A 19,602-nucleotide genomic window follows, 5' to 3' on the forward strand; every position below is an offset into this window, starting at 1 on the left:
ATATGACATGACATTTCCTTCATCAAATTTCCAAGCTTGTTAGTTTCATCAACACACCCCTGCACGCTGATTCTTTCACGCATCGGATATCGTAATATCGTTCGCGTTAGAAAGTACTGTTATACCTTCTTACTATTGCGTATCGCGTTTTAATATTACCATTGTGTACCAAGAGCTAATGAATAAACGATCGTCGTACGCGCTGTTAGCAATGCGATACAACCGTAATATGCGTTTCAAATCGTACTGATTCGAAATTGAATAGTACACCATGGATAGCCGAGGTCAATTGATATCGGACTTGTTCCTTTGTGATTAACTTCTGACATTTTATAAAATCGTATCGTGTATCTGTATTTGTTAGAACGAGAGAAGAAATTCAAGGGATTTGATTTACTACTAAATTTATTGACGACCAGTCACAAGGATTGGAATTAATAAGTAGAAAATTATTTTCAACAGACTAACAACTAATTCTCGTATATATCTCAAGGTCTTTGAAAAATATCTATACTACAGTTATATTTTTGTTAATCGAAGAAACTCTATGTTATTCTTAACTTCAAGGAATAAAAATTCTTCCACTGTTCAAATTTTGTATTTACCAAATGTCCAGCTGGACAAATTGTAAAGTACAAATTAAATAATAAAAGAAAAAAAAGCTGTTCAATTTTAAAGTGATGGAATAGTTTGTAATATTGAGTTCTGAAGAACTGTTTTTCCATATATTGCTCTTTTTTATCTGATTGTATAATACATTTCTGCAATTCAATTTAAATTCTGAAATTATAATTTTATAGCTTTATACCTCATAAAGCACGCATTGTATCGTACTCTATTCAAATTTATTCTTTACAGATTAGGGCGCGTTAAGTTCTATAATTACAAAGCAAATCACATAACACACCAAAGTATGCGGTAACACAGAAGAATTTATACAATAGTTGCAAACACAATTAAGATTAACATTAAGTGGCATAGGTGTGTAAATACTTTGAGATGTATTTGCAAAGAATCTGGGGGAGTGTCGATAAATAGGATAGTGGGTTGCGCGTGAAGTTCGTAAGCACGCGGTTCTCGATGACATTCTCAAGCAGACATTACAATCGGTCCATCATCCACAGCTTCGAACTATTCGCGCGTCTCGAACAAAGGCTATTGCTGTTGCACATACCGCCCACGTTGCTTTTCCGTGGAAAATATTACACACTCGATGAAGCCACGTGTTGGTATTATAATGCGATAAACTATGATTTCAGGTAACCTAAAGTCTTGAATTTTATTATAATCTCTTAGATTTGGACATTTGGTAATTGACATAGATCTAAATAAGATCTTTGTTTATCTAAATTTATATAATATACTTTAAATCATAAAACTTCTTTTTATAATATTTACCAGATTTTTCTTGAAGATAAATGATTTTTTGCTGTCCTATTTCAATCGATAAAAGCTTTTCTATATTATTCAATCTTGATAAAATAAAATACCTTGTATTATTGAATTTTTTTATTGTTATTTAATTTGTACTTTACAATTTGTTCAGCTGGACATTCGGTAAATTTTATTGAATTTTGACAAAATTTAAAGATTTCCTACTATTTAATTTACAAGTATCAAAAGTTTTATACTTAAAATAAAAATTAAATGAATGAAAATACAAATTTTGTCAAAGGACTCCAGTTTGTCCATAGGGAATTTAACAATTTCTCTATATCATTATACACACGGATTCAAGTATAAAATAACACAATAAACATTATATATTCTTCTCTTTGGAGGAACTTCTTCTGTACATTGTCCGTAAAACTCGGAATTTTAGTGACGAAAAGCAGAACACACATTATCCTACGGAAACAGAAAAAAAATTCAAAAGTTCGTCCAATACTTAAGGCAATTGTCCGTTGGATATCGTTATGATGCTGGAAGACCAGCGTAGGAGGTCTGCAAAGCATCCAAGTAAAGAGAAGAGAGGCTGACACGACCGTGAGACCGGCAGTCTCTTTGTTATCGTTCGTCCTTTTACTCTCCCGAAAAGAAAGTCTTTCATTGTTGTTGGACCCGACAAGTGGCGTCTGGAAATCCTCACAGTGCCAGATCTGTGAAAAACCGGCGTCCTACGTGCTTAGGAATATCGTTTTCTAATTGAAAAGGCCAGCCTCCCATGAGATCACTGGAAATATACTGCCCCAGTTGCGCTTGCATTTCGGTACGTTTTAAATGCGCGCTAGAAGGACTTTCGAATTTAAAAGTGGAATTGTTGAAGAAGTTTAGGAAAGTTGGTATTACAACATTGAAATTATATGTATTACATGTACATTATACATGTATTATAATATTAGACAAAAGTTTGAATGGGAAGTAAAATTTTTAAAGAGATTTGAGGATTGTTAGAAAAATTTACCAAATGTCCAGCTGGACAAATTGTAAAGTACAAACTAAATAATATTAAAAAAAAATTTGAGAATTTTCATGCGAAGGTATTAGAACTCCACTTTTATTCTAGTACCCTATAAATATTGTATTAATATTTTAATACTGATTGTGGTGGGAGGAATTTGGATTTGAAATCGAATTTCTAGAGTATTCTACAAGTATTTGAATTTTACTTCTATTCCACTATCACGTGAATATTATGTATAAGAATATTTATTCGAAAAGGGAAAACTTCTAAAGAACGGGATTTAGGCATGAAAGTATTAGAATTTCATTTATATTTATCGATTGTTTATTTTTATACTCTATTTTTATCTAGATAGTACGTGTTTTATTACTTTCCTGTTCACGTAAAGATATTTAGAAACAAGGTTTCCCGTAAAGGATCCGTTCACTTCGCCAAGTACGAAACGGTACCTCTACCAATTATCTCCAATTTCATACGTTACTTCGTACAGTAGTTTATAACATTGTGGACCATTAAATTAGATTAGAGCAATTACTGGAAATTTTTCAGGGCATTTATTCGATACTATTTTTGTAGTTTTTACGTGGTTATTGTTATTAAAACCTTTATCAAACGTTTTGCAATAACTACTTAATGCAATGCATTTTTTATAGATACCAATATACATTACGTGTGATTTATCATATGATAAAGGTAACATGCTAATTCATTAAATTGAAGATATGTAATTTCCATTAAAAAACAAAATTTGCCAATCTGTTTAGAATCAAAAATTCCTTTAAAGTTTTTACATATGGTATCATAAATTCCTATATGATTCTCAAATTTGTATAGAATATCACAAAATTTCGTAAATTATTTTTGACAAATATTTTACCATTTCACTTCAACTTTCTGTTCGAATTGTCATAATTCTTAGATTCCATATTTAAATAATTATAATGCTTCGCAATAGATTACGAAACAAAATTGCTGTCCGTCTTTTTCTATCCATATAAATTTTTCTTAGACTCTAAACTTAGCTTTATTTTGTTGGAGACTAAATACGCGTAGAAACGATCCTGAATCGCAGCTCGGCGCCATGCAAATCTAAAGACCGGTTGCGAGGGCGTCAGCTAAATCTGTTTTGTATTTCCAGTTTGAAACGAAAGAACGCTTGAAAGCGACTCAACTCCATTCTCTATTCTCTGAACTACTTTATTCGAATTAAGGTCTTAAATTTTTCCAAACACTTTATAGGTCGTGAATCACGCGAATGCCAACAACGTCTTCAATCTACTTTTAAAAATATCAATTTTTTCTTCCATTGAACACGTGCCAGCGTTTCACGCGCCGAAGGGTTTACGATTATGGACAAATGGAATGAGCTCTGTTGCAAGAATCAGTAACGCAATAATTCTTAGCCTCCCTTACGTTCTATGAGTATTCAGAAAAATTTGCTGTCGTTTATCGATTCGCCATATGAATTTACATACAGTCTGTAGAGAGAATAATGCGAGTCTTTTGGACAGTCATGTGTTACAAACAAATGGAACAAATTTGTGTCTTTTGAACGTTATGAACGGTGTTTTGGAAATGATACCTTTTTATGGATACTGTGGTAATGGGTTAAAATTACAGTGTTTTACTGTGGTAAGGAAAGCGCTCTATAAAACAGATGTTAATTTGCTTCGTTTTTGGCATGGAAACTATAGAAAACTTACATAAAAACAATATAATTCGAATTGATCAAATTCGTTGAAAAGTAATAAAAATTAATTTCTAAATAAATATTACAGGAAATGGAGATGAAAATATTCAAGTTAGATAATCGTACATTCCTAATAAAAAAAGACAAAAGAAAATTCTTTTGAAGCCCCTCTTCAATCTACTATACACGTACATTTTCAAATACACATCAAATAAGGAAATAAAAGGAAATTGTTTAAAATTAGAGTCACGTACGCCTACACTTAAACATAATAACAAAGTTAAACTACTGAAATCATCGTGAAAACAAAACTTCAATTTCTGACTAATATCATCTATAGAAAACCACGTCCTAAGAAATTGAATTTCATTGATGGTTAAAAAATCTCGCCGAAGTACACACTTTCTGATTAATATTAATGCAGTAACACGTACGCAAATAGTTCGCCCATTCACCGACGCAACGAACACAGAAAAACTTCGTATACACGATTAATAAAGTTGGTTCACGATTCACACGCCCACAAAGGAACAAGTCCCTGGTGCAAATTGCCGCGGGACGCTAAACGTAGAAATTGGAGGTAGATACGAATCGACACAGCCCTCGAGGGAAAAAAAGGAAGGGAACGAACGAAGGAGAAAGAGTTCCCAAAATTACTCATTCTTTCCCGAATCAAATTGCGTAACAATCTCGTAGCATCGTAGCGTAACGTAAAACGTTGTCAGTGTCGTGATGGGCTCACTCTTCTTCCCTTCCCCTTTACCCCTTTTATCACCCCTTCCTTCATCTTTTGTGTCACTATACGACTATACGTTCATCGGCGTCTCCCTGTTCCCCACCACATTGTGGGTCTTTTCCGTAGCCCTGTCCGCCACTTCCCCTTTCCGCCCGTTCGAAAACCCGATTCTCCCTACCCAACCGCCCTTTTCTCCCTCTCTTTTTCACGTTACAACTGACCCCGGCCCTCTCACCCACGCTGCAGTCCTCGTAGTAAAAATGATGGCTGTGTGTAGACTGTAGTAAACAACAGGGACGCACCCGCCTATATTTTTGCCAAGATTCTTCCTAGGGCGTTTATTCAGGTTGATGTTTTATTTTTTATGGTTCTTTAGATTGAAAGAATTAGTCTATCTAAAGTATTAGAATATCTACAGTTTAAATGACGTTTGATATTTTGTGGAAATTATTAACTTTCAATTGCACCCATGTTTTATTACACGTATTAGTAGCGTATGATGTTTTTGGCATATAAAAAAGAAGAAGAGATTATCAATGGCGGGCTTTAAGTATGTTATACAGCTAGAGGTAATTTATCGTTCTCTAATCGCCAGTTTTCAAACTTATCCATACGCTCGAAGACCCAATTCTTTACATTTAAAAGCAAGCACAGGCATATCAAAGGACATCGCATATCCAACTTTTATGCGAAGACACATACATTGTAAAAGACACAATATTTGTCTTCACCAAAATTATCAATTAAAATCTCCGACACGCCTTTACCTTGATAATTCCCTGAGCAAACCTCCAAACCTATTCAAGCGGCCCAAGATCAATCTCCCACCCTCAAGAAAGAAACGACTCCATAACACGCTAAAAACATCCAATACACGTTTATCTTTATCTCAGTAATTCCCTAAACAAATCTCCAAACCCATTCAAACATTCTCAAACCAATCTTCCGCCCTAAAAAAGAAACGATTATACAACGTGCTAGATAATGCTAAAACATGCCGCAAAATGCTCAATGTACGCCCAATATGTAAACTGGGACTCTCAAACAGAACTCAAGGAGCCTGCGTCCCTGGAGTCTCCAACTCCATCCAGAAACTTCGTATACTATAGCGTACTACGATCTTACTATACCTCGTACGACAGTGACTGTAGCTTCGTAGCACGAACGCGGGTCCGTAGTGGTGATCACCAGGTTTGGCGCGTTTCCCAACCTGTCCGCAGGAGTCCCATGGGCGCTGCTGTCGGCGCGGTGCGGTCCCAGCCCTATCCGGGCATTGTTGCACCGACGCCCGGCTAAGAGAGTACTTGTTGCTTTACGCGCGACCCTCGTGTATCGTCCTGTGCTCTCGTGTTGTTCATCAAAAAAGAAAAAAACAAAAAGAACGGCTGAATCATGTACAGTGCTAGCGTCCTTAATCCATTGAAAATCGATCGTGGATGATCTCGAGGAGTTGTTATCGGTGGACAGTGAAAGAGACGTCTCGCGACGCCCAGAGAAGGATCATTCGTGTTGGCACCGTGCCGAGAAAGGACGAGGATGAAGCAAGAGCAGAGGCCAAGGAGGCAAGCCCTTTTCCAGATCGCCAAGGTTTGATCCTTTTCCACGTTCCTTCATGAAATATCGCATTAGATCGTTTGTTCGCTAACTTGCCCTTGGTTCCTGAAAAATGTTACTAGGCTGCGCATGTTTATGCAGATTGGTACTTTTATAAAAACAGCTAGGGAAAGGTAACGTTCGTAGACGTTTGGTTCACCCGCTATATATCATAACAAATACTATACTTGCTCTCTTTTAATCAAGAAGATGCGTATTTTTGGTAATATAGTAGACATATCAACCGTGAATATTCGCGATCTAAATATTACAAAATCCAGAAGTCGTACCAAGTAATGCGAGAACTGTGACGAAGAGAATAAAGCATAGAGAAAAACTGAGTTTGAGGACGCTGCCTAAAGTATATCTATTATACAATACGTTTGCGTCTTTCTGTGAATTATCAAAATCAAGATATGTAAAACCTGCGGCACACCTAGACAACGTATTCGTTACTAATGGCGATTTATAGCTATCTATGTAACTACGTTATCGTTAATTTTGCAATCATAGACCGTAGATCGTGTAGACATATCTGAGTGGTTAAGATCAACTTTTCTCGGATGCAGTTCGATACGCTGGAATAACGCATATACCGTTACATGTATCTCGATCCCGAGGCTGTGTACCTGTTGATTCGATGTCTGGTCGCGCTCGTTTAAATCACGCCGTGTATACGGGGCTTGCTTGTATTCCGTCCCGGAGGATTTGTTGTCTAGATACGTTTTGTAGTGTGGCGGCTTTAAGGTTTCAGGAATTTCACGTGAGGGGTGGAACTAGAGGGTCAGGTTGTGGTTGTGGTCAGCGGTTTGACTGTGATGGATTTTTAGAGGAGTGGAAATATAAGATGAAACGGCAGGTAACATTCGGGGTATAGTATATTCGAACTTTCAAGTATCGCCGAGATGTTGGTTGTATTTTGGGATTTATTTTTATCCGTAAAATGTTCCAATATTGACATTATTTTACCATCGATATATTCAATGTTCTATCTAATCTATCTAAAGATTCTATCTAAAGTTACAAAATCGGCAATAAAATTTCATATTTGATAATAGATCGTTGAATCGCCGTTAATACACATAAAAATGATATTGACTTTTAGAAATTTTTATTTATAGACGTATGAAGCTTTCTTTACAAAGTTTCTCTTACGTTTAATTTCTATGGCCGAACTTTTCATGATACAGAAGTTAAGTAGATTCTAATTTGTAATCTACTAATAAACAATCTATACACGGGTTATCGAAGTATTCAACATGGCTCTTAATTGGCCATAAAAATATCCCAATTTTGCAATAGCAGCTTATTCAAATCAGCCGAATACTTCAAACAATGCAAGAATTCCGAATAGTTTCACCGTGTCCCAACTTCTGGCGATCCAAACGAGGCGTTGTCACGTGTGAACAACTCTCGAAATGGAGAAAACTCGAGTTGGCACACATTTAATGGAGCCCGGTAGCGGCGGTCGTTTCGAAATGAGCGATTAAAACTTCGAGGTGGCCAATATCCGTGTGGTTTGTCGATAATAGCATAAACGGTGGGCAACAGCAGCGGTTCATGGAGTCGCAAGAAACTTGAAACTATGCGGCGACTCGCGATCGATTTTCCTCTCGTTTTCCTGTCACTCCTCTCGTCGTCTGTGAATAAACGCGTTTCTGAAGCAATGCGATCAAACGCGTTTCCGCGCCACTACAGCTTTTCTATTTAGATGTTTTAGCGATTAGTCCATCGCGTGTATGGGGTCGATCGCGTATGGAAATCGCGTGAAATTGTCGGTTACGCATGCAAATCAGATACGCCGGTGGGAAACGAGGCACTTTCATGATGAAATCGATGACTTATATACAATACGCTCACCGCCGCTATGTGAAATTAAAGACATTTTTTGTAGGATTCTGAAGAAGTGAAGGGAATCGGGTGAGAAGAATAACATTATGACGATTAATTAGGTGTATGCAGCGATTCGAAAATTAAGCAATTTTACAAACATTGTGGATCGCTTATGATTCGCATGGCATCACGTGGATTGACTTATGCCCAATAATAATTGATACAAAGATGAAATCGCTGTTGCATTGTTATATCGCATCAGTGTATTGTTAAAAAAAATTTCCGGTAGTAGATTACGCTTTAATATTAATTCAGAAGTATCTATCATCTTTTTTCAAAAGAAAGATTGCATGATAATTTTGTTTCGCTTAATACAATTCTTTTATCTAGACGTTAAGAATAATGGGTGAACAATGAGTAGTAATTACAAGCTTGATTAAAACATTTAATTCATCCAAGAAAAAAAAACATACAATTTTGTATTTATTTTGCGATTTTCAACAGTGTTGCTGATATTTAATGTTATGTTGTTACTAATAATCCATTATATTGGCTAATACGATTATGAATAGTTAATAAAGAAAATGATTGATAACGGAGGAAAGGTAGACAAGCTTTCTTATAAACAGATAAAATCAAAGATTGAATTTACACAAGAGTGTCTTTTTAATTTATGAAGAATGCAAGTTTCCAGTTATTTGTATCTTTATTTTAGATTAATCTGTATGCGATGAAATTCCGTTTTACGGTATATATTGAATTATGGCATAACTTGAAAAAAGAAGATTTAACAAGGTTGGAAGTCTGTAGAGGAATATATACTTCTCTCTTCAAGACCGGTGCGTTTCATGAAGCAGTCCTGAACGAATGCTTCGGAGTCATGCAACAATAATTAGGTATTTAGCACAGTTTGCAATTGTAAAGAGTTAATATAATTTCTATGAGACTTCCTTTTGCCGGAACGAGTTAATAAAAAGAAATGCGTGATTCAATTAAGAACAACTTGAAAAAATTTGGGAAAGTATAAAGATATAAATAGAAGTTTCATTGATCAGTCGAAAGGCATAAATAGAAAATTTAGAAAATTATAAAAGTGGACAATTTTGAGATAAAAGTTTTATGACGCTTTTACGGTACGTTAAAAGATACCGCATCAGATTTCATTAAGTAAGAGGATATTGATTGATGACTTTCGCAATGAATTACTCCATCTTCTTGTAACAGAACGACCAATCATTTCTACAAACAGAATGAGTAACTGTTACCGTAACGTTTCCTCACTAATTGCTTCACACGTTGATTAGTTGTCAATTAATATGTATCGAGGTGAGGCCAGTAAATATTACCGTTGTTTTATAAACAACGGACCTATAGTTACTTCATTTTTCAACGATTCATTTCTACAAATTCTAAATAATTTTCCTTTTGCATTCTTGCATAAAAAAGAAAATTAAACATAGGAGGACGTATATGTATTATCTTATAAAATTGATATAATGACAACGTCACAAAAGTTTCACAGAATTATTCTATTTGCTTAAATAACTTTTGCTATATAATTTTTACCTAAATATTAATTTTACGGATAAATTGCCATTCGTATTTTACATCGTCGAAATACTCGTCTTCCTTTGACAGGGGAAAAAATAAAGAGGTGCATTGAAGAGGGAAACGATTTATAACAACCAATTCGTGCACTTGTCTCTCGAGCACTGTATTTTGACTTGACCTGGAAGTCATGTTAATACGCTCCTACCCGAGGAAGGACCCTGGTTCACCTGTTGGGTCTCACGAGTCTTTCAAAACACGTCCATTCAATGAAAACACTTTCCCGCATATACGCGTACACCACTTCTGGATCTTCCTTTTATGATAACGCTGAAGAAAAAAGAGAACGCCACGGATCTCGTAATACGGAACATGAATGAGGCGGGTTCAATGGATTTCTTAGGTTATACAGATCCTTTGAGAATGTAATATCAGCTATTACTCTTATATATTTTATTCACTATTTATCCGTATTATAATTAATCTGTGACTTTATTAGATATTTATTTGAAATATATTTGTTAGAATTATTTATTTATGAATACATTGCGGATGTTAATGTATTTGTGACAAATTTAAAGGCATAAAATATCGAGATATAATGAAATATTCAAACTAGAATGTTATATCGATATAGAATAGAATATTCAAAGTAGAATAGCTATAATATTTAAAATGAGGAGTAAAATAAATTTCAAGCATTTTTTATATTATCTAGTTTAAATATTATTAATTTAGAATATTTTCCAAAAATATCGTACGTTGAAACGCAAGATACACGGAATAAACCAATATTTGATGTTCTCAATTTGCCACATTATCTCCAACACACCCATAAAAATTTCTGCAGTAAAACGAACAAGACCAAATTAAAGAGTTTGAAATCTCAGAATCTGGATTAGCTTGTTCTCTTCATTTCAAGGAGTCAAGGACGTTACCAAAACTTGTTGTTCAGTAAATATTTTTAAAGAATTATGCAAACACACTTTCAATCATTTCTACATTTTGCTTAACATTTGTCCTCGACTCAACCGGAACATCGAGACGTTTGAGGAAAAAATTAATTGGACTTTACAACGCGTCGATTCTCCGTGTTTAATTGAATTAGCACGGTCCCGTAAATGAACTTCGAATCGAATTAACTTCCAATAAATTCGGAGGGAACGCGACCCACAAAAGTAGGTAGCTAGCCGCGTTCCAGTCCCATGTTTCTTCCTCCACGCAAAAATACATTACAGCTAATTAAATAGGATCCATGGTATCGCGATAAACGCGCTTTATTGCAATCTCGAATTCTGCAATTAACTTAATTGCATGAAAGGCAATTTCTTTCGTCGTGTTTTCGCTCGTCCAACAAATTATTATTTGAAGCTATTAGCCGAAAATATCGCGTTATTAGGCCGTCACGATGTTTCCTCATTTTTGTTATATTTCACTTTAACTGTTGCACAAAATCCCGCTCAATAATTTTGAAATATCTTTTATTTTTATTATATAAATAGTATAAATAGAAATGTATTTTATTTAATGAATTAATGTTGAAAGAATAATGTAACTAAAGTGAACTAAATTTTGTTTCGTACGTTTACGATTTTACACGGAGAATTATTATTAGAACTTCGATTTTGATTTTAATAATTTTAATTTTAACAGTTACACGATACAGTCAGGTGATATATTAATTTCGTCATTTTGTTGCTTGATAATTTACCAAACGTAAGGTGTATGATTTTGAGGAGCATACCGGATATTTTAGCCTGTCAGACCGGAAAGGCGAAAATAATGTTCCGCTATGCTACAGGACATGGCCGCGGAAATTGTGATTTACTTTCCCTCGGAATAATAATGTGCTCACGATACTGTGGACTACTATCGTGCGTGGTCAGAGTCGCATATCACACAGCATGCTGTTGTATTTACATTACTTCCTTATATTACATTCAAATCCACACCATTGTATTTTTCATTTGTTCGATATGTCTGAATCCCAGAAATTTATTATTAGTTATTATATTTCGATGAAAAGGAGTTTCAAAGATGTATAAAAATTGCTTATGAAATATGGTATGAACACGATTCTGTACAAAAATGTATAATATTAAAATCGTAGGAAAAATTTCCATTATACACATCCTTCGCTTTTTCAACCCTGATTAAAGATTATTAGATCTGAACTGTTCTAATTCGATGTATATGAAACATAAAGAATACTTCTTTTGTTTGAAATTAGCAGGTACGAAATATTAATTATCATCCAATCGACGATGACTTGCAATTTGAATTTTTTAAACAGAGGTACTAAATGATTAAAATTAAATTAAGTACGTATATAATACAAGTAGTAAATAAATCTAAAAAGACAGAAAATAAAATAATTCAATTCCAATATGACTTCAATAAAACATAGAAATACTGTAAATTGAATCACAGAACGGTATTCTTATCGATCTAGGAAAAGGTTATTGCAGAAGGTACGGAACTATAAAACTTCCGTTGTTTACAATGCTCCAGGAGAAAATCCACCGAAATATACTCTACAACTATAAAATATCTAGTTTTCAGAGCGAAAACCTCGCTATGGTATTTTCTCAGAGCTTTACGATATTTTGTCAGCGTGTACGAGTTATCGCCGTGGCGCGGGCTCAATTTTAGACGCCTTTAAAAATTCATTTTCTCTTGTTTCAGGTGTTATGGCACCTCGACATCTTCCGGCGCAGTTTCAGGGAGCTTTCCGGGCACGCTTGCATGCGGGAATCCTGCATCTTTTGCGCCCTCAAGGTAAGCCAGATGGATCTTTTCCCAACATTAAACCGAGAAAAAGAGCGGGAACCTCATTAAGAACCGAGATCGTAGGACATGGCTAAATGCGTTCCTTGAGAAAGAACCTGGATAGTAGGCTGTCTCTCGTCACCGGATATTATTTACTAAAGCCCGTGATGAAACGGACAAATTGTCCGTGAAAAAAAAAAGTATTTTTCTGAACGTTCCTTATTTACCTTGCATCTATTCTAATGGAACAAAATTACGTTGGCCTATTTGTAGGATTGGTAGCAAGAATGCGTCGAATTGAATTTATATTGTTAGTGCCTTAAGTTGTTATCTTGCATCGATAATTATATTTTATATGTTAATGTGAAAGCTAATTGCAAGTCGTAGAAATTTTTGCGTTTAATGTTTTGTGTTAATGAAGCTTTCTTCGAAGATAAATTTATGAGATTGATAATTATGTTTTGAGTCGTAGATTGGAACGATCGTGATTATATCTTGTAATAGGCGATCGAGTAGTTTTGAATATCATATAAGATTATATGTCACTGGTGCTCATCTATAATTTTATAATAACATTCTTGTCTGAAGTAGGAGCTAAAATATTTCTATGTATCGCAAGGAGAAGTTACTAATTATTATTGCTAATCTTAAGTAGAGGTATAGAAAATGGAGAGGAGGTCACAATAAAGAAGCGAGTATTTGCATAAGTGCTACTTTTTTAAAAACGAATGTACACATGGTATCTTGTGATAATAATGATATCTAGGTTTTTAATATTTGGAAGCATACATAGATCTCTTTTTTAAGTTTCGCAGTTGCTTTAATTTTTTCCCAAAGATTAACTATCTTTAGCTTATCTCTCTAATTATCCCAAATTGAAGATTTTATTTACGTATATCCTTTGAACCGAATTAAAACATAAATTGTCTAAACATAGACACAAATATCAATCTTCCTTATAAAACTACACTCTCAACAGCAAGATTTCAACTTCCATCCTGACTCATCCAAACTAAACTCTTCTGTTCAATTAAATATTAATTGATCTCTTCAAAATCCTCAAAATGACACACGATCCATAGATCAATCTAACAGAGACGATGATAATCCTAGGCAGATCTCGGTTTCATTAAAAACTGCCTTGACATCTTTACGTATCGATGAGCTTCGATGATTCGCCAACAAAAGCGGACAGCCTTGAGTAGTTTTCGCGTGCAACAGCGTGTCAGAGACTGTGTCGCATCGAGTGATGTCGCTCGTGCGATTCCCTGGATCCCACGACGATAATGAAAGCGCCGAGAGGGAGGAAACGGGACGCTCGAGATAAAAGTGCATACTGCATAGCCTCCGAAGCTCTCTCGAGAGCTTCAGACGAATAAGGATTGCCTTACGGTTGCCGTGTACCGTGTCCACTTCATGTTACAACACCTATCTCCCGTAGGTAATCTAATCTTAAAGAAAAGGAGTACCTCTCTCGGTTTTATTGCCGCAGAATGAAGGTTGATGTTTACGTCGTGCACATTGTGGCATTTGTCATAAAACACGAAATATCTTGGAAATAATTGTAGCATTTCTTAGAAAAGCTTTTAGAGACGTTTTAAGGAAAATTTTGAGATTGTTCGTTGTATCAAGTTCGTTAAAAAAATTCAAAAGATTGCAAGCAAGATCTTAATCTTTCGTGGATGGAGAGGAGGACGAATAATAACGTTGTTACGTTATTTTTTAATAATTGATTATCGATTTCATTGAGATTTTTTTTTTAGGACCGTAGTGTCACTTTGTTATTCTAGTTTTGTCAGAGAGAATTCAATGATATCGGCTGATGACACGATACAAATTGAAAAAAAATATGATAGCTGATTCGAGATTGATTTTCAAAGGCTCCTATAGCTTGCAGAAATGGAAAAGGTATTACTAACAATATGTAGCCATTGAATTTTGACGACTATCATTACAATGTGGAAAAATATAATATTTCATAAGTAAAGTGCGGTGACATTAGCCTTTCTTGATCGTACTCTCTATTTTTGGATAACAATAATATCTTACTATACGTACGTATATTCACTGTTTCAACACGAATGAGTTGCGGTTCTCTAGGTTTTGTAGTCTCTCATTGGGCTCACCGATGAAACCTGTTTGTTCATTAGTACGAAGGTGAAACTGGTAGACTGAAACTGGTTCTTTTCAAGAGTAATTGTTAGTTCTCCTAGGAAATTGTAAGAAAGATTTAAAGTTGTTGAGCAGTTCCTGCATCACTGTAACGACCATAATTAAAACTTTATTCTTCTCGCATGCCAAAAGAACATACTGTCCTGAAAGGATTAAACTTCCAACAAACTGTATCAAACAGTCTCTATAAATCGCAAATAAATCGTCAAAATCTTCACGTGATCGAAAGATATTTGCACATGTCCCGTGCAATTGAACTTCGACAGAGGCAACGATCGTAACGGGCTCCCAGACCTTTCTCCTGCGAGAAACACGTTCTCAGGTGTTCTGTGATTGGTCAAAAGAGCGGAAAGTTCCCCTCCACGTCATTACAGGTTCATTGTAGTAAACGTACAGCGAGTAACACTTCTTGGAAACCCTCGTCCTATGCATGAAACGAAACGTCGCGTCCGATGTTAGGACGTGAAAACCAAAGCGTTGGATCCTCCCAAATGTTCTCACGGGGTTAATTAGCAATCTCGTGAGTTAATTGCCGGCAGGCAGAGGGTACCGTGTTTCGAAGCAAGTTCGCGAGAACATGTAGGCTATCCTCCGCTTGGCAGCGCTGTATAGTTTCGTGTGTCTCTTTGTTGCCATATTCTTTTCCTTTTGTTCCGTTTGTTGTTTTTTCGTTTTGTTCCTGATTTTGGATCCAGGTTCTGAAGTAACATGTTGAAGCTAGGTTTGATATATTGTATCGTTTCTTGGTCCTTTTCTGGCAGTCTTTAAATGATGGGTTTGAAGATTAGGAAGCGATCGTTAGGCAACAGAAATAGCGAATTGGACAGTTAATGATTGGGTTCTGAAGATAGGACTAATATTAGGGAGACTTTAAGGTGAAGGTTAAGATTAATGGAACTTTCGTGCAAAAGTTTTCGTTTTTACTATTTACTCTGCTTAAGGGGGTATTCTAGTCTAGAGGCATGAATTTCGGGCGGTTTTTGAAACTCTGTACAAACGAAACAAAAAATATTTTTACTACCCATTTTTTATCATTTGTTTATTGATATTTTAAGATTACATAAAAAATTAATCGAAAAAACTCAAAATTCATAAAGTTATGAGCTGGCAAAGTGGGGATCCAAAAAAAGGGTGTCCTGGCGTGCATGATTTCAACCCTTCTGGACATCTGAAACAAAAAAGCCGAACGAATTCTTGCAGTATAGATGCCGCTATAGCATGAACCTTGGAAAAGTAAAAAGAATTTTTTTCATAAAATGACGGCCGTTTGAAGAATTTTTTTTTGTTTCGTTTGTACAGAGTTTCACAAAAATTCCCGAAATTCATGCCTCTAGACTAGAATACCCCCTTAAATCCCATCGGTGTTGCCAACGTTGCCACAGTGACGTTTATAATTAGATAATTTGATAACTGTTTCTTTTATTGCTTCTACTGATAAAAAATGAAAAGGGATAGGAGGCTACTCTAAATACTATAAATAAATTTATAAATATTTGTAATGTTTTGTATATACGTTACTGGCATATGAACATGCTCTAAAACTTAGGGTAAAATCAGCAACTAGATGCTTCTTTTAAATCATAATTCTTCAAGGTATACCGAAGGTTTTAATTTCAAGTATTGATAGTGCGACACACGAGTTATTCACAATTTCTAGGTCAAACAATTAAAAAGGAAGTCATGCAGTCCTGTCACGTCATGGTACATAAGCATCAAATATAAAAGTTTCTTCTGAGAAGAGGAAGTATCTCTGCATACCAGAGAAGGGGTACGTGTACCATCCAAGAATTCGACCTGACATAGCTCACGATGATTCACCAGAAACGTATTCAAAGGGTCGAAGCTTCTTCAGGGTTAATACGAACCGAGACGACCCCTTACTCACCATTTGCGTTACTTCTTTGACTTTACGACTCCGAGACCTCACATACTTACATCTCACCCCTCTAAGGCATAAACATTATTACTGTAACAAACGATTATTTAACGATATTAGACCACAGCTTGCCTTAGAGCTATGAGGTACTTAGTGGAAACAATCTCCTATTCTAACGAAGTTGAGAGCACGTGTAAAATATTATTTCATTTTATTTGTTTCTCGATTCCTAAATTTTAATATCAGACTAACACAAATTTCGTAATTCACGAAGAATAAAATATATGACTAAAAAATAGGAAAAAATAATTGCTAAAAATTGAGATAACAAATCTATTATATAAATCGTTTGAGCTTCAGATAAAATTCACCATAATTTAGAAGATTTCAGTATAATTATCATTTTCACTTGCAATTTAATCTCAAAAAAATATCGAACCCTTTAAATGAAAGATCCAACCTAACGTCGGGATTATATCACTGTCTAAAATTTCTCCAACTATCCACACAGAACTTTCTTCTGAAACTTATTACGGTACACAACGTTTAAAAGCATACCATTTTTATCAAGTAAGTGCAATCACATTCGATATCAACCTAAATGCATAGATCTCATAATACATATATCTGTTATTATGCGAGCACGAGCGATCCATTATCGATGCTATCTGGAAGACAAAAGATTAAGGGCTATGGCAGTTACTGTCATCAAGGACAAGGATAATGGTCAGTCATTTCAGCTATTGGAAACTATTATCAAAGACGGTCATTCTTAGAGTCGATTAGATGAACAGTTATATTCTGCTAGACCCTTGTACGTAACACTAGACTCCATGGAATTTGCTCTCATTTTGTCCAACCTCGGGAGTACGATTTGTGGCCGTGCGGCGTTGCGGCTGCACTGGTTACTAACACCGTGTAACTTTATTTCCGGACGTCTCGAATGATTCTCTTGAACTTGTACCTTCTGACTCTGCGGAATATCCTTCCCACTTGGATCTTCAGCTTCGGATGCACGTTGCACAACCGAAGTAATTTTATTCGAAGAATTCTACGAATTACGAGTTATCAGCACCAATAGATTCTTTTGCACGGAAAACGAATTTCTAACTTCTGCGAAATCACTAATATTAGTAAATATTAACTTATCCTAGAGAATCTTAGATCATTAAGAGCCTTAGTCGTTGCAGTACATTACTTTTGTTTTTATCGCTGGTCAGATGATATTACAGTGGCACAGTTTTCATGGTACATGGTCAAGTATTACTGAGATTTTTGTCGCTATTAATGAACGCTTTTTGAACAGGTGTTTTCTTTCTCAAGGAAGCACATAAATTCTTCCTGTTATCGTTTTTGGTGGCTAATGGTTTTTTGATGTTCTGCGAGTAAAAGGTGGGTCAGTTTTTAGAAAGTTCATGGTCGAAGATCGTGGTCTAACATCACACAATTGTCAAAATCGTGGCTTCCATGTATAAATCTTGTCCTTTTGGAGGCATATACCGGTATTCGTTCTATTAGCTTTGTAATTTCGTCATGGTTCGAATAATACATTAATAATGATTAAATAAGCTTGATTTTGAGTACGTGAATATAATTATACACCACGATATTAATCGTATCATGGTAGTAATTATACGTAATAAATTTCGCCAATTTTAAAGCAACATACCAATTTCCTGACTGTATATTACCGATAATAACTATGATAATATATCTGTGAATAACACGGAGGAGAAAATTTCATAGCTTGCTCCATTTCATAATAAACTGGTAAATCTATTTATCAAGAAGCAAGTATTAGTCACTCATAAAGTTAGGAAACCACTTATGATTCAAAGAAAAATCAAACGGTATAAATGAATTTCCTTTTTTAGTATTTTCTTTCTTACGCTAACCCGATAATTAATTTCCGCTGTTAAAACGCACGTTGTACTCGTAGGCGTCGTATCATTTTCCGCAAACAAGTTCGCTCGTTCCAATATTTTAAACTCGTACCTTACAATGAAAGTCTCCTTATCCAGCTCCATTCACTTCTCGTTATTATTTAATAACTAAGAAACGTGGGCAGCCACGCTCGTACGCGTAACTCAAGTAGTCGCTTGAGACGCGTAGGTTTCGTAGTATGTATTTCCTTCTTCCTAAACAAAATAGCATATTAAACGAAGTCTCCGCACGAAACGCTTGTTGCATGAATATTTAAACAGAAACGATGCTTCCTACGCTTCGAATCTCGACGATCGTCGCCGGAAACCACGCTCGCTTTTATCGGCTTCTCGAGAATTTCTTCACGATGATTTCGTGGATTGTTTTTATTCATGTACGAAATTCGTTGTTCCAGACGTTGATAAGAACGTTAGGTTGCCATGATCTTCGAGTTTTCACGTTCCAATTTTGTTCTTGCCTCAGCGAATAAAAAAGGATTTTAATATTTTGACAAAATGCTCAGTGCAAACGGTTTGAACGTCTGAATATTTAAAAATTTGAATACTCGGATATTTTTTAATCGAAGTACACGAAAATTAAAATATTTGGTGTTGAGGTTATTAGATGTATAATGAGAGAGACGCGTGGATAAATTATAAGGTAGAAAATATATTTGAAATACGGAAGTGAAAAAGATACAAAAGTTGAAATAATAATATGAGCTGGTCCAGATCCGCACGCTAGCAGTGTTACTCTATAACTGAAAAACCCTGAAGCCAACGTTGCCTTTCGACTGTTTATGGCCTGCCTTCGTCGCAGTCTTTTGTCTATACGCTGTCGATGGTTTCAATGCTTTAGAAAGCTGAAAAGACCAGATGTAGAGTTTTCTTAAAGGCAGTGACCTTCAACATTTGGAGATTCGGAAGTTTGTACAAGTTTGATAACTTGTAATTTGGATATTTGGAAATTTGAATATTCAGAAATCCGAGTATTTGAAAACAGTGGAATTTTAAATATTGAAAAAGTTAAAACTTTGGAGATATCGATATTTGAAAATT

General features: G+C 35.3%; 1 protein-coding gene across 6 annotated transcripts in view; it reads left to right on the forward strand.

Annotated features, from left to right (window-relative positions):
• Positions 1-19,602, forward strand: part of LOC122566427 — a 132,470-nt gene that overhangs the window by 82,589 nt on the left and 30,279 nt on the right. For 5 of the 6 annotated variants that reach the window (XM_043723625.1, XM_043723627.1, XM_043723623.1 and 2 more), the window contains exon 3: positions 12,490-12,582. In XM_043723625.1, coding sequence (XP_043579560.1) covers positions 12,490-12,582 — 93 coding nt within the window. Of the gene's footprint in view, positions 1-6,250; positions 6,418-12,489; positions 12,583-19,602 lie in introns of those variants that run through there. The other variant, XM_043723630.1, reaches the window with a different exon arrangement.

Source organism: Bombus pyrosoma, linkage group LG4, assembly GCF_014825855.1.
Source record: "Bombus pyrosoma isolate SC7728 linkage group LG4, ASM1482585v1, whole genome shotgun sequence".
Taxonomy (NCBI): domain Eukaryota; kingdom Metazoa; phylum Arthropoda; class Insecta; order Hymenoptera; family Apidae; genus Bombus; species Bombus pyrosoma.